At 52.1% G+C, this 15,572-nt stretch overlaps 1 protein-coding gene across 1 annotated transcript in view; it reads right to left on the bottom strand.

Moving 5' to 3' along the window:
• The window catches only part of DNAJC6 (DnaJ heat shock protein family (Hsp40) member C6), a 30,165-nt gene extending 24,265 nt beyond the window's left edge, over positions 1-5,900 (bottom strand). Inside the window, exon 1 of the mRNA XM_041483213.1 lies at positions 5,729-5,900. Coding sequence (XP_041339147.1) covers positions 5,729-5,900 — 172 coding nt within the window. The remainder of the gene's footprint in view (positions 1-5,728) is intronic.
• Positions 5,901-15,572: the final 9,672 nt, after the last annotated feature.

The following is a 15,572-nucleotide window of genomic DNA, read 5'->3' as shown; positions in this document are numbered from 1 at the left end:
AGAGCTCAAGAACCTCTTTTTGTGCTTTGCTGGGATAAAATTCCAGAACTAACACTGCCTGAGCCTAAAGCTTTTTATCCAAAGGTTAGTTTGGGGCTGCTTAAATGTAAACTTCGTGGAAATTTGAAGAATTAGGGTTCGCTCTTTCTGCTTTTGCTTGAGAAATGGAAACTGAGGAGTGCAGCTTGCACCAAAAACATGGAGAATTTCCTCGAAGAGGTGGTTTTATTCCGTGTTTTTTCAGCAGAATAGTAATATTGAGAAGGGAGGGGGGGATTACCACCCAGTGCTTGCCAGATTTGTTTAATTTGTTAAAAATTTCCCCTCATGAAACTCAACTTCAGCAAGGCCCGACAGCGAGCCGCCAGCACGGAGCACGAAATCTGTCTTTGGAGTTGATCGACATTCTCTCTGCTTCTCCCCCTGTCAAAACAACTGAGAAAAGACAAGACTCTGCCAACACCCAATCGTTCAAGTGTCCAAAACACACCAAGCAAACAAAGGAGCCATTAAACAGAACCTCCCCGTTTGAAAAGGCAGCGAGGGGAACACAGGACAACATTGTCAGGCCAGGCCTTTGTCCCCGAGCCAGTGACATGGAGATGTCTCTCTTCTGACTCAGAGAAAAGGAATCACCAGAGCACGAGACATTATGTTTGCAAGTGTAAAACAGCTCAAGAAATCTCAATTTCACCACTTGCAGCTTCTTTCAGAGGCTTTTTCTTCGTGGTTACTCTGCCTGAGGAAGCACAGAGCACAAGCAAGTCCATGCCCCAACTCTTTATCTTATCTAGATTACAAACGTCACAAAACAGCACAGAAAGGGTTTTTTCCTTTCATAACAACTATCCTTGCTGTTACTTTTGCATCTTATTCCTAGAACCTCTTCTTTCAGTGCTCAGCCAGCTGCTAAGAAAGCAGAATTGAATGCCACAGCAAAAACCCAAATAAATTGGCTTCTTCAAAATTCTGCCTGGTTCTCATCTTGAGAGCACTTGCAGCAACTTAAAAAGGGAGAGACAGAAGCAGCTCTGGGTAGATGCTTTTCTTGGAATCTGGTTTTTAACTCGTGGTGTTTTGTGTCCTGTGAGGTTCAGCTCAGGTCGCTCTTTGAACCTCCCCTCATCCATTTCCAAACCTCCATCCCAAGATGGGCAGGAGGAACAACAGGAGCACAGAGACCCCACTGGAGCTGTGTGCTGTGATCCTGCAGCACTCCACAGAACTTCCCAGCACACAGATCTCCCATCCCTATGCTTGGGATGGTCCAGAGGAGCCCCTGGAGCTGCTGCAGGGCTGGAGCCCCTCTGGAGCCGGGCTGGGAGAGCTGGGGGTGCTCACCTGGAGAGGAGAAGGATCCAGGGAGAGCTCAGAGCCCCTGGCAGGGCCTGGAGGGGCTCCAGGAGAGCTGGAGAGGGACTGGGGACAAGGCCTGGAGGGACAGGACACAGGGAATGGCTCCCACTGCCAGAGGGCAGGGATGGATGGGAGATTGGGAATAAATTTCTTCCTGTGAGGGTGGGGAGAGGCTGGAATTCCCAGAGCAGCTGTGGCTGCCCCTGAATCCCTGGCAGTGCCCAAGGCCAGGCTGGACACTGGGGCTGGAGCAGCCTGGGACAGTGGGAGGTGTCCCTGCCATGGCAGGAGTGGCACTGGATGAGCTTTAAGGTCCTTCCATCCCAAACCATTCCAAGATTCTGTTCAGGACTCAGCTGACCCCTCTGTGCCAGCTCCCTGCCATCCATGAGGAGCTCCTGCCTTCCAGCAGCACCCCTGTGCTTCTGCTTCCTGCCTTTTGCTTCTTTTCTCTCTGAGCAACACCAGTCCAAAAAAAAAATATTAAGCCAATAATCAGAAGCACTTGGGAGTTGGAGCAAAGCTGCAACCACTGATTATTTTCCTTGCAAGAAGGTGTTTATGAGGCTGCAAATCTGCATTAAGAGAGGATGCTTGAAGATCTAATACTTTGCATTAGTCTAAGGAAATTAATAGAAAAACCAAACATGAACCCAGTTCCTCAGTTCAGGGGAGCTGGTGACAGCAAACACAGCCCTGTTAGAGAAACCAGCAGCAACTTGCCCCAGAACTGCCAGTGCTTTTCCTCCAGCACAAATCCTCACCCCTCCAACAAGTGGAATTCCTCACTGGTGACCACACACAAATATTTCACAGAGCAAAGGGCATTTTCCTGTGCCCAGGTGCAGAAGAAATCCAAGATGAGGGGAAAGAAGAGAAAGGTTTGATTGTTCACTTTTTTAACCTGGTTGGAAATGGTCTTTACCTGCAGCAGAGCTGTGGCAGCAGGAGCAGGGCAGTGCCTGTCCCAGTCCCCCTGTCCTGGGGGAATTTTGGGCCCCTCAGCACAAGGACATGGAGGGGCTGGAGCATGCCCAGGGAAGGGAAAAGGTCTGGAAGAGGGTCTGGAGCTCCAGGAGAGGCTGAGGGAGCTGGGAAGGGGCTCAGCCTGGAGCACAGGAGGCTCAGGGGCCCTTGTGGCTCTGCACAGCTCCTGCCAGGAGGGGACAGCCGGGGGGTCGGGCTGTGCTCCAGGAACAGGGACAGGAGCAGAGGGAACGGCCTCAGGCTGGGCCAGGGAGGTTTGGATTGGATATTTAGGGAAATTTCTTCCCAGAATGGGTTTTCCATCCCTGGCACAGCTGCTCAGAGCAGCGGTGGAGTCCCCATTCCTGGAGAGATTTAAAATCCATGTGGATGTGGCACTTGGGACATGGGGCAGTGCTGGCCTTGGCATGGTTGGACTCGATGACCTGAGAGAACTTTCCAGACCGAATGCCTCCTTGGTTGTCTGTCCAGCTCCGCACAAGACAGACAGACAAACCAGTGTCCCAGTGTCCCCCATCCCTGGTGGCACTGGGTTCTCCCCTCAGACTGTTCCCCTCCTCCCCAAACAGCAGCTGCTCTGCCCCACAGGAAACAATCACTGAAAATCAGGGAAAAAAGAGAAAGAAGGACATAATGAGCTTGGATATGGCCAGGGCACCTCAAGGGTTTCACCTTCAGGGTCTGACACTGAATTCCCAGAGATCCCCTGTCCCACCAAAACCCAGCAGTCTTTTCCCTGAGATGGATTTTTCCCCACCCTTCTCCTTCCTGAGGAATTCAGATCTCTTTTCCCAACTGAATTATTCTCAACCACTGCCCACCTTGGGAGTTTCAACTTTGGCATCACTGGGAGGAGTCTGAAATATTTATAATACCAATATTTTCTCTACCAAAAAAAAAAAAAAAAAAAAAAAAAAAAAAAAAAAAGCACAGAAGGTGGGTGGTGTTTTTTCCTTGTTCCTATTAAGCCCAAACCCCAAGCACCTCATCTTCCTGTCTGTGTCTTACACTGCTCCCTAATCCTTGTCCCCAATTATCCATCTGCAGCCTGCATGGAAGATAAATCATGTCCCCCAGTTCAGGAGCAACTTCAATCACCAAATCACTCGGAATCACAAGCACACCTGAGGGGTGGATTTGGTTCTTTAAGCTGCTGTAATTTCATAGTTGGCAAAGAAAAATGGCTTTGCAGTGAGCTGGGAGAAATTAGGAATTTATCAGCCTGAAGTGCTCAGATGAACAAGAGAGATACGAGTGTGGAGTTCGGGTTTGGAACAGAGCAAGCAGCACAGAAAATTTTAAAATTTTGTTCTGGAACAACCACCAAACAGTCCTTATTAAATAAAGAGGTTATTAAAAAATGTCCTATAAATAGAATTCAAGGGCCACATTAAGACCTGAGGTTTTTTGCTGCTCAAGTGCCAGGTGTGCTGTTCTGCACCTGTAAAACTGAGGCAGTGATAGTGAACTGAAAGGAGAAAACTCTGGCTGAGACAGATCCCTTAAAAATCAGCTCCCAAATCCCAGAGCCAGCCCTTGATCCAGCCCATGTGTTTGGGAAGAACATCCTGGAAACTGGTAGAGGCCATTAATACAATTTAATGCTCTGGGCTAGAATCAGAGTAGCTGCAGAGTGGAAATGGCTGAATATTGCAGAAAACCTGTAAATAAAGGCATTGTCTGGCTGTCCATGAGCAGGGTTTTTTTTTTGTTGTGGTTTTTTTTGGTTGGTTGGTTGGTTGGTTGGTTTTTTTTGCTCAGCAAAACCAGAGAACCAAATTGAGCTGCACTCAAATGATAGCCCAGGATGAGGCTGGAGAGGAGCCCCACACCTGCCTGGGTGCCACCACCACCTCCCACTACCCCTCTGCCTCTGCTCCCTGGCCTGGCAGGAAATTCATCCAGGTAATGGCCCTGATGATAGATATTAACCTGCCTGCAGCATCTCGCCATCCCAGCAGCTGCCAGGACCCAAATCACTCTAACACAGCAGCCCACTGTGAGTAAGGAGCTGCTGGCACAGCCTGTGATTATGAGCAATTGCAGCGGAGATGTTGTAGCAGCAAATTCAGAAATGTTTCTGAAGTTTGGGAGTAAAGTAAGTTAGGAGAAAAACAAACACCAGCCTAAAAGAAGACTTGGAAGCAAATTCAGATGGTAAAGGGGAAGAGGAAAACAGGACTGAAAGTGTTCAAGGATATGGGTCAGGGCTGGAGCAACCTGGGACAGTGGGAGGTGTCCCTGCCCATGGCAGGGATGGCACTTTAAGGTCCCTTTAGCCCAAATCATCCTGGGATTTTATCATTCTTGTTACATCAGAAAAAATAGGGGGAAAAAAATCAAGGATAAGGCTCTCCCTGCCCAAGCCCAGCCACGGCTCATTAGGGTTTTGGTTTTTTTTTTCCCTCAAAAAGAGGTTACCAGGTTAAGAAAAGCTGCTGTATCTGAAGTGCTTGTGGGGTGCCTCTGGCCCAACCCTGTCCTTCATGGAACAGTGCAGGTGTTTTCCTTGGGAATTACAGTGATGGGCCAAGCAGTAAAGGGTTCAAACCGAAAGAGGGGAAATTTGGGTCAGATTTATAGAAGGAATGGTTCACTGGGAGGGTGGGCAGGCCCTGGCACAGGGTGCCCTGAGCAGCTGTGGCTGTCCCTGGATCCCTGGCAGTGTTCAAGATCAGGCTGGAGCACCCTGGGCTAGTGGGAGGTGTCCCTGCCATGGCAGGGTTGGAATGGAATGAGATTTCAGGTCCTTCCAACCCAAACCATTCCATGACTCTGTGATTCCGGGCTGCAAGACCACCCTACAGCGGGTGGCCATGAACATGGTCCCTCCCAAACACCCGGGGTGTTTCCCTGCACCACTCTGAGCTCCACAAGTTCCCTGCAAAGGCTGTGGATGCTCCTGGAGGTGGGCACAGGTAAGGAAGCAGAACCAGAGGGGTCCCTTCAGAGCATGGCCACTCTCCCCACTCCTGGTTAGCCAGGCAAATTTGAACTCTTCGAGGTGAACAGCTCTATCCCATTACCAGCCATAAAGACCATCTGCTCCCTTACTCCCTGATTTAAAAAAATGGTGCACGCCGCACATCATCCATCAGAATTAATCCAACTCACTTTGATGAGTGCCTTTTAGAGGGGTGGGGAAAAAAAAAAAAAAACCTCAGGCCAATTCTGGCAATTCACCCGGCGGTAGGGAAAGATCCCAGAGCGCTCCATCCATTTTCCCTCACGCCGCTCCACACGCTCCATCTCCGGGAGCGCGGGGATCAGGAGCCAGCCCCGAGCAGCCTGCGGCGCTGCCTCCCTCCATCCCGGACAAAGGGCCGCTATTGTCCCCGCGGGCCCCGAGCCCTCCCGGCCGGCGGCCGCCCCCGCCCCGCCGTACCTGAGCTGTCCATGGTGCTGCCCGCCAGGGGCTGCGGCTGCTGCTGCTGCCGCCCGGGGCTCCGGCCCGGCGCCGCGCCGGCCCCGCCGCGCTCAGCGCCGCTGTCCACGAGCTGCAGGGATTCATAGCCGTCACTGCCGGGCTTTTTCCGGTAGCTCCCCAGCAGGCTCATGGGCGAGCCGGGCGGGCGAGCGGCTCCGGCGCCGCGGGCGGGAGGGAGGGAGGGATGGAGGGACGGAGGGAGGGCACGGCGAGCGCTGCGGCCGCCCCGAGGGGAGGGGAAGGGAGGGGAAGGGAGGGGAAGGGCGGCCCCGCATGCGGCCGCCCCCGCCGGAAGCGGGCGGGGAGGAGGCGGCGGCCGGCGGGAGCTCCGCGGTGCTGCGAGCCCGAAGAGCTGCCTCCACAGCTTGTCCTGCTGCCAGCCCTGCCTCCTGGCACGGATCCCTCCCGCCCCTGGGATGGGTACGCGGCCGGGGAGAGGTGACCGGCACCGAGGTGGCGGTGTCGCGGCACGGAAAGGTGCGCTCCTGCCAAGGACACCGCCCTCGGGTGGCACTGCCCGCTCTGCAGCCCGCGGGAAGGACGGCTGGCACAGCACCGAGCCCCCAAAGCCTGAGGAGCATCCCTGGGCCGCTGGAACGCCCAGCTGCGACCAGAGGGACCCCGGCAGCTGATCCCGCTGGGATGATGGGCCAGCATCCCAAACCTGGCTTGTGCCACCGCTGCTCTGGCTCCCAGCAGTGCCACCGACTGCTAAAGCCATTTTTGTTGTTGTCACCCGTCTATTTTTAGCTGTTCCCATGCAAACAGAGTCGGGACCGAGCAGAGCGTGGCCCTGAGCGAGTGATGAGCTGTGCCTTGCTCAGATGCAGTTTTCAGCCAGGCCTCGTGCATCGTAATTTCATTTTGCACGGAACAGAGGAACCCAGGGATGCTCCAAAGGAAATGAGCACTATTAAACTCTTCTAAGTGGATTTCTTTATAATTTAAGGAAAACTAAAGGCGAAAGGAAGCCCTAGCAAACAGGCATGAGCATGCCTTTGATCTCCTGAAGAAAGGAAAATTCTCTGCTCAAAAATTAGCTCAGCTTTGTTTCTAAAGCAAAGACATCCATAAGCAAGGCCAGGCTGGACAGGGCTTGGAGCCACCTGGGACGGAGGAAGGTGTCCCTGCCATGGCAAGGGGTGGGCCTGCATGAACTCTAGGTTCCCTCCCAACCCAATAATTCTGGAATTCTCTGATTCCAGTCACTTGTATAGCAACACCCAAACCTTGAGCTATCACTGGCACCTGGCTGAAATTTCCTGGCTGAAATTTCCTCTGGGGCAGCAGACACCTGGCCCAGCCCTACCTTGTCGTGTGCTATTGTTTATGTAACCCCTGAGATTTCGTGGCATGGAGCAGACAGGGTACATCTGTGACCCAGAACTTCCCCACAAAAACCCCGGCAGATTTACAAGCAGCAAACCAAAAATGGGCTGACCTGACATGAGCAGCTCCCTGTCAGCAGCAGGAACAGCTTGAACTCAAGGCTGGGGTTGTGTTTTCTACCCCCTCCATCCTTTGGTCTGTGTGGAGCAATTCGTGGATTGCAACACTGGCCAGGATGGGCCCCTCCCTCTTGGCATCCGCAAGCAGCAGGTTAATAAAATTTAAAATAAACACATTTTCTGAGCCATTTTGTGTATTCTGAGCAACCTGGTCTAGTGGGAGGTGTCCCTGCCCATGGCAGAGGGTTGGAACAAGGTGGTTTTGAAGGTTCTTTCCAACCCAAGCCATTGCAGGATTCCATGACCTTTACTAGGGATCCCATCTGTCAGCCTCTCCTGGTCAGTCTAGGATAAAACAATTCCTGTGCTCTGGGATAAAAATGGGGAATTTGTGGGGGTGGAGGTGAATTTTCATTTGTTTTGCTTGCTCAGGTAAAGCCCAAAGACATCAAAAGAGGTGAAGGAGAAACCTGGCATGACACAAACCCTGCAGAGCCTAAAACCCATCACCTGTGGTGTCCACCTGCACCCATCAGCTCCAGAGGCTCAGCCTGGACAGAATTCCATATTCTCAATGATCCAGCAGCCACTCCTCACTGCTGAGCAGTCAAGGTCTGTCTGCCTCAGATTTTTTTGGGGGGGAAAAAACCCAAAAATTGTTCCTCCTTGTTGAATGTGTTGTTAATTGTTTTCCTGTCTGAACTTTTGGGGAGGGGTCACAGAGGAATCACCACCACAGCCTGGAAAAAGGGGGTTCTGCAAAGCACAGAGGGACAGAGCAGCTACTCCAGGGGATCTTGGGGCAGAGGAGGAGGAGGAAACAACCTCAAAGTCCCACCCTTGATTGTACAAACTCAAGGATTAGGGAATCCTGTGGGTTCAGGTGAAGCTGCACTCTTCCAGTGGGAAGTTTAGCTGAAAAGAACACATAAAATAATATTTCCCTCTCCCTCCTTTCTCCCTGTAAGCTGGGCTGAAGCAGGGCCACGTGGTTTCTCTGGTTTTTTGAGAACTACAGTATAAAAATGCTTTAACAGCCAAAAAACCCCAACCAAAATCAAATACCTGAATTGCACGTGACTTTCAAAGCTGAAAAGGAAGGGAATGAGCCCCTCAGAAATGCTCATTTATTGAGCAGTGGCAGATCTGAGGTGCCCTGACTGAGGGGCGAGGCTGGCAGGGGCCAGAGGGCTGGGGAGGTGTTAAGGACGTGCTAAGGAGGATTTTGTGTTGCTCAAGCCTCAAGAGATACAAACTCTCCCCGTTCCTGACCTTGGGAAAAATTGATTTGCCAACCTCTGGCTGTTTTTCTCTGTCTGGGTTGCAGCCTCTCCTGGGTAAAGTCTCTCTTTGTAACCAAGCCCCAAGTGTCCTGAGGTGCAATTCCATTTTCTGCCCCTCTCCTCCCCTCAGCTGAGCAGCTCAGGTGAAATATTACACCCTGAGTTCTCCAGCAGCACAATTAATCTGGGGAGTGCTCTTAGAATTGCAAATAGAGCTTGAAAATTAATTGAATACCTGGAGCAATACCTTTAAAACTCTCCGTACCAAACATTTGTTCTGGAATTTCTCCCCTGGGAATGCTGAACTCCCCCTGCACAAAGGGGAGCTGTGGCCATGCCCAGGTGTGGAGCCACAAAATCACAGGATCATGGAAGGGTTTGGGTTGGGAGAGACCTCAGAGTTCACCTCCAGGGCAGGGACACTCCCAGCACTGAGCTGCAGAACAGGGATCACCTTTCCTGCCCTCTCACCTGGGCTCATCCATGCCTTGGGCAGTGCCAGGAGCATCCATCCCTGTCTCAGGTTGGAAATGGGGCTGTGTGTTCTGTCCCATCTGTCAGTCTGACTCTGGCTGTGGTTTGTTTTCTTTTTTTGTACTATTGCATTTGTATTTTTAATTTTCCTGGTAAAGAACTGTTATTTTTCCTCCCATGTCTTTGCCTGAGAGCCCCTTAATTTCAAAATTATAATAATTCAGAGGAGGGGGTTTACATTTTGCAATTCACAAGAGGCTCCTGCCTTCCTTAGCAGAACCTGTCTGTTCAAACCAAGACAATTCCCCTGAGCTGCTCTGGGAATGTGGCCCCAGAACAACTCCAGGATGTGGCTCCAAAGCCAGGAATTCCATCTCCAAGCAATTTCCAGACTTGTGCTGGGATAAATCAATGGGGTTTGGCCTGGAGCTGGAGATGGCCACGTGGTTCCTCCCTGTGGATCAGGGAATAGTGAGTCCATGCCTGGAGAAGGAGCTGTCCCAGCTGCCCCAGAGCAGCTCCTCGGGCAGCAGAGCCCATTCCCAGGGTGGGATGTGATGTTCCAGGGAAAATCTGGGATCGTTTCTGGTGATGCAGGTGGAGAAAGGGCCATCAAATGATCCAAGCCCTTCTTAACCCCTCGACATTCAGGAATTCCAAAGTGGCTCTGCCTGTCTCATCTCTAACAAAAATCAAAGGAGGCTCTGAGATTCTTTGGGCTGGGTTTAAACGTTAAACTCGATTTAACCTTCAGCAGAGGAAGCCTTGAGCCTTTGCTGCAGTGAAAGCCAGCCCAGTTCTCAGGGCCTGGCTGGCAGCTGGAGTGTTCCCTCTGAGGATGGATGCTCAGGATGACACAGGATGTGACAAATTTTCAACTCTCAGTATCTTCTTCCCCATCCTGTCCTCCCTGTGAGAGCACACCCATTAACTGCCCTGCTGTGTCAGCACATCTTTCATTCCTTGCCTTTCAGTCTTGTTAAAAAGCTGTCAGGGATGATCCAGAATTTACTCATCCCAGCCCAGGACTTGGTTTTGGAGTGTTGAAGGATTTGCCTGGCTCCTCAGCCACGCTGAGCTGCAGAGCTGCCAGCCAAGGGCTGTTGTAGCTGCTAAAAACATCCATGGTTCACAAAGGAAGAGGAGAAAGGGATGGGAAGTGGATCTATAAGAGGCCATTAAATAGGAAATGCTGGCTCAGGAAGTCCCCAGCCTGCAAAATGTTGGAAAATCAGAGGCTGCACAGCCATTCACCATCAGGTATTTTGGTAAAAATCAGATATTTTGTGGCCTAACTACTGTTTGTTCATCATTTCCCATTCACTGTGAGGTAAGTGGTTAAATCCTGAGGAAAATCTGGGCTCTGGGTCTTGTCTGCACTGGAAAATGGCTGGTGGGGAAAACAGGGAGGAAAATTATACAACCAAGTGTCATCGTGGGGTTGCATCAGCTGCAGCTGCTGAGCTCAGGGTCAGGCCAAGCAGCAGAGAGCTCCATGGGAATGGTCAGGTTCTGTCTCAGGTAGCTCTGAGCCCTCAGGAAAATCAGATTTTCCATGAAAACAGAGGGAAATCACAGCTGGGGCTGCCATCCCTTCCCCAGGATGGATGGGGTGAGGGTTTCCTGAGGGGGAATGCTGTGTTCTCACTCCAGGCCTCACTGGGATGGACTTTGCTGGGGGATATTTAAGAGAGGCCCAAGGCAGGAAGGTACAGAAGGGTCTGGTATCACAGGAAAGTTGGCCAGAAACAACACAACCCCATTAATGTGGTTCTACCTTCTGCCAGAATTTAGGTTTTTACCTAAAACTAACAAAAAAAAAAAAAAGATATTATTAAAGATTTGCTACTCTGGCTGATATAAAATATTCTAAAATTTTATCAGGGATCAGGCTGGCATTGTCCCTCTCCCTTCTCCTGGTGTCCCTTTCCACCAGGGCAGATGTCAAACCCCCTTCAGCACTGGGTGGGTTCCTCAGGGTCACCCCGCTGGGATGTCCCCAAGACCCAAATCCATGGAAAACCCTGTGGGCACAGAGCTGGAGAGTGCTGACTCAGCTCTGAGCCACGTGGCTCTGAAACAATTCAGTGGGAGCTCTGTGGGGATCCAAAACCTTCCCAAAGCTGGCAGGGGGGGAAGGAATGCCAGGAGGGAATGGGAGGAGAGCCTGGTGCACCCCACCCCTCACAGACACCAGGGAAACCTCTGCTGGATGAGAGCAGCCTGCTCTTCCTGCAACGTTTTCCATGAAAACTCTCCCTTGGAAAAGGAATTCAAATGGTTTTTAGGATCATTTCTTTTTTGCTTCCAATAGTGATCTGGCAAAGGGAATAAATTCAAATTTTCCTGCATGGCAAAAGTTCCATTTCAGAGGATTTGGAGCAAATCCTGCCCCTGGTCTCAGTCTCCCTGCCTGATTTTACCCTGCACCCCCAATTTCTCCATCTCTCCCTTTCCCAGCCTTAATTCAGGGATCTAAATTCCCATCCTTATTATTTCTGGCTGCTGAAGACAAGGAGTTATTCAAGAGAAAGAAATCCATATGTTGTTTGTGTCCATCGAACAGGGCCTCATCCACTTTTGGGACTGTAAGAGCTCATAAAATACGGATTCTAGTTTGGTATAATAATATTTAAAATTGTAATAAAATACTAAACCTCTTGTAAAAACATTATCATAGAATTATTAGTGGGAACCATTAATTATTTATAATTTCATATACATAATAAATTCCTATTTATGGCACTTTAATTGGAGAGTTTCCCACTGCTTCTTTGTGCACCACTGAAGAGGCATCCATAATCTGATTTTTATGGGAATTACAGCATCTCTGCCTGCTACATCCACAGAATTCTGAAATTTCCAGGCCGTGTTCCCAAAAATCTGGGATCTGTGGTCATCTCTAGTGATTTTTAGTGGTTTCCTGATCCCTGGAGCTCGGGCAGAGCTGGATTAATGGTTGGACTCGATGATCTCAGAGGGCTTTTCCCACCTGGATGATTTGGGGATTCTGGGAGAGGAGCAGCCACCCCTTTGAATCGGGATGTTTGCCATGGATGAGTTGCATCCTTTGCCACATCCCTGTAGCAGTGACAATCCCAATTCCCATCCCAAGGGGAATTCCAGCCCCTGAGCAGAGCCGGGCATGTGCTTGGAGAGGTTGAGCCCCAAAACCCCAACTCCCACCCCAAAACCTGCCTGACCCCCTGAAATCCATCACCTGCCTTCCCCACGCACCCCTTGCACCTTTTCCCAGCGGAGCAGGAGGGATGGGAGCAAATCCTGCCCCAAACCTGCGGCTCGGGGCGGGATTAGGCTGCGCCGGGGATTAGTTGGGTCAGCAATTCAGCACCGGCGCTCCCGCTGCCGCCAAGAGCCCGGCTCAAGGACAAGCCCGGTGCCTCCTTAAGGGCTGCAGCCTCTCCAAAATGCTGCATCCCTCGGCCGGGAGCGTTCCCGGGATGCAAACAAGGCGGCTGTGCCACGGCTGGCTAAATTTAGAGGCACCGGTGTTGCCGTCACGCCGCCTGTGCCGCCGGAATCGCTCCGTACGCTGCCTTTATGGCATTTATTTTATTTTTTTTTTTTTTTCCTCTCTTGTCAGGGAAGGCTGTGACTAAGAGAAATCCACATTTGGAGGGATAGCAGAAGATGGAGGCCCTGGAGGGAGAATAAAGTCGGGAGTTTGCAGACCTGAAGGTTTGCCCAAAACATTCCTCACCCTCCTCCTCCTCCTCCTCTTTCTCCCTCTCCTCCTTCCTCCTCCTCTCCCTGGCAGTATCCAAAACAAGACTATGATAATGACAGGCACAAACACAGCAGCCAGACGGGAATTATGGGCTGTTTTCCAGCCTCGGGGGATAAACACCTACCTGGAGCCGTGGGGAGCCCCGGCACCGCCGTCCCCTCCCGGGGCTGCCTCAGCAGCGCCGGAGCCGAGGCAGCGATAACCGCATTTATCTACGGATTTCAGCTGGTTTTTTGGCCCGAAGTAGGATTTTTTTTTTATTTTTTTAAAGGCAATGCAGCCCTGTGTTTGCCTCGGCATAGCAGAGGGAGGGGTTGAAGGTCAGCTTCCCGCTGGATTGGCAGGGAAAGGCCGGGATCAGCATTGGATGGCAGCGTTTGTGCGCTGGCATCGCCGCCAATGCCCCTCCTGCAGCCGCTCCGGCTCCGGCCGCAGAGAAGCCACGCTTATTATTTTAAGCCGGAAAATCCCCTTCTTTTCATTCAGCACGCCCGCAGAGCTCCCGGGCAGCCTTGAAAGCGCAGCCCGCAATTTCGGGGTGCGGGAAGAGCCGGCCGTGCTCCTGCCCGGCACCGCGGGGCCGGCGCAGCCCGGGGCTGTCCGACCCTCCGCGGCCAGGCGCACATCCCCAAATCCCGGCTCCTCGCCTTCCCTGCCCGGCCCAGCAGCTCCGGGTGCGCTCCCTTCCCTGTGCCCCGTTACATAACCTCCTGCAAAGCCGGGAATTCTCCCCGTGCCGGGATGCCAGCCTGCCTTCCCCAATTACTCAGCACAAACGCGCCCTGCGCGGCACCCCCCATTTTCTCGCCGCCCCTCTCTCCGCTTTTCCATCAGCTCCGGGGGGAGCCTTTCCTTACCTTGCTGCTCGGGCCCGTGCATGCTGCGGCTGCCGGGGCTGCGGGGAGCGCAGTGAGCGCGGCCGTGTCCCGCACGCCGTGTCCGTGTCCCGCACGCCGTGTCCGTGTCCCGCACGCCGTGTCTGTCCGTGTCCGTGTCCCGCACGCCGCTCCTCCGCTCCTCCGCCCGGCACCGGCGGCGGGGCCGCTCCCGGCCCGCCCGGGGCGCTGCTGCCGCCGAGCTGCGTGCCGCTCCCGGGTTATTTTTGGGATTACAGACACTCAGGGAAGGATGGGGATGGAGGCAGACATATCACACCGTCTAAAATGTGGCCTGGAGTGGGATCCGGAGTCTGCAGCGCGAACCTCAGCAGGGTTTTTTTGTTTGTTTTCCTTTAATTTTTTTTTCTTTCCCTTGACTGGGTGCTTTTAATTTTTTGCCTTGCTCTTTTTTTTTTTCTTTTTTTTTTTTCTTTTTTCCTTTTCCTGTGTGGGGGTTTGTTGTTTTTTTTTTTTTTTTTTTTTTTCTTTTTTTTTTTTTTTTTTTCCTTTTCCTTGTTTTTTTTTTTTTTTTTCTGGAGAATGCTAAATGCTGCTGGATGGACTCAGCAGGGATGTCACTTGTCCAAGCTCTGCAGTCCCGGGAATGGGGCTGATCCAGGCACACCTGGGGCACTTCCCTGGGTACCAGGCAGACAAACACTTCAGTGACGCTGTAAACAAATATTTGCAATCATGGAATCATTTGGGCTGGAAAAATCCTCTCAGATCATCGAGCCCAGCACTGCCAAGGCCACCACTGCCCCGTGTCCCTAAGTGTCACATCCACAGGGATTTTAAATCTCTCTAGGGATTAGTACTCATCCATCCAGGGCTGGACAACCCTTTCCATGAAGAAATTTTCCCAAACATCCAACCTGAGCCTCCCCTGGTGCAATTCGAGGCCGTTTCCTTTTGCTTTCCGTTCCAGCTGGGGCTGAGGTCAGGCTCTAGGGTGGGGACGTGTCCCCTGTGCCCTCCCAGCTCCCCCGGTGGCACTCGGGGGAAGCCAAGCCTTTGATCCCAGCTGGATTTTGGCTCACATTCCTTTGCTTTTTGGCCTCCCAGCTTTTGTTTTCAGACTGAGTTCATATTCCAGCCTGCGTTGATATTTTTCCTCCTCGGATTTCTCTGCCCGCACATCCCCGCTCCGCCTCCGGATTGTCACGACCCTGAATCGCGACATCCCCCCCGCCGGCTGGGGCTCTCCCCCAGCTCCCCGGCAGCAGATTCCCGGCTTATCACCTTGTTTTCCCACTCTCCGGTCATTCCCGAGGCTCTGCTCACTCCAAACTGGGAGTGCCCCGAGCTGTTATTCGGGAATGACAGCGACGAGCGAACTGGTGGCACTGGGAGGAGGCACTGCAGCTCCGGGAGCTCAATTCCCAATTCCCAGTTCCCAGCACTCGTGATGGATTAGCCGGGACACAGGACACGGCCAGAGCCTCCCTGTCCTACTGCTCTGCGGGATTTTTATCAGGGAGAAGTTAAAAAGGAAATTAAAACCACTTGATGTGCAGGGAGGGTGTTTTGAGAGGGGCTTTGAGGACCCTCCCAGCCCAAACCAGGCTGGGATTCCGGGATTCTGGGATAAGGATAGGGGGGCTGGAGCAAATGGCTGCATCCAAACTGGCTTTTTAACCAACATTTTGGATTACATCAGATAAAGGACCCAAAGAGCTGCGCTGTGTCCAAATCCAAAGCCACCTTCAGGCAGGGATGTTCTGCTTCCTCTTCTTCCCCTCTCCTCCTCCTCCTCCTCAGCTCCTACAAAGCAACTCCAGGTCCACACTGCCCTGCTGCCTTGGCAAGGCACAACCCACACAGACTCTGCCAGCACAGGGATCAGCAGGAGAAAATCTTTATTTACATCTCGAGAGCAGTAACACAGCTGCAGCGATTCACCGGGAAGAAAACTCCGGGAAGAAAACTCCGGGAAGCAAACTCCGGGAAGCTCCCTAAAAAATCCATTCC

The sequence above is a fragment of the Pyrgilauda ruficollis genome, unplaced genomic scaffold (genome assembly GCF_017590135.1).
Source record: "Pyrgilauda ruficollis isolate IOZ18807 unplaced genomic scaffold, ASM1759013v1 scaffold6, whole genome shotgun sequence".
NCBI classification, from domain to species: Eukaryota; Metazoa; Chordata; class Aves; order Passeriformes; family Passeridae; genus Pyrgilauda; species Pyrgilauda ruficollis.
The sequence above is the reverse complement of the archived record's forward strand: the minus strand, read 5'-3'. Positions and strand labels throughout refer to the sequence as shown.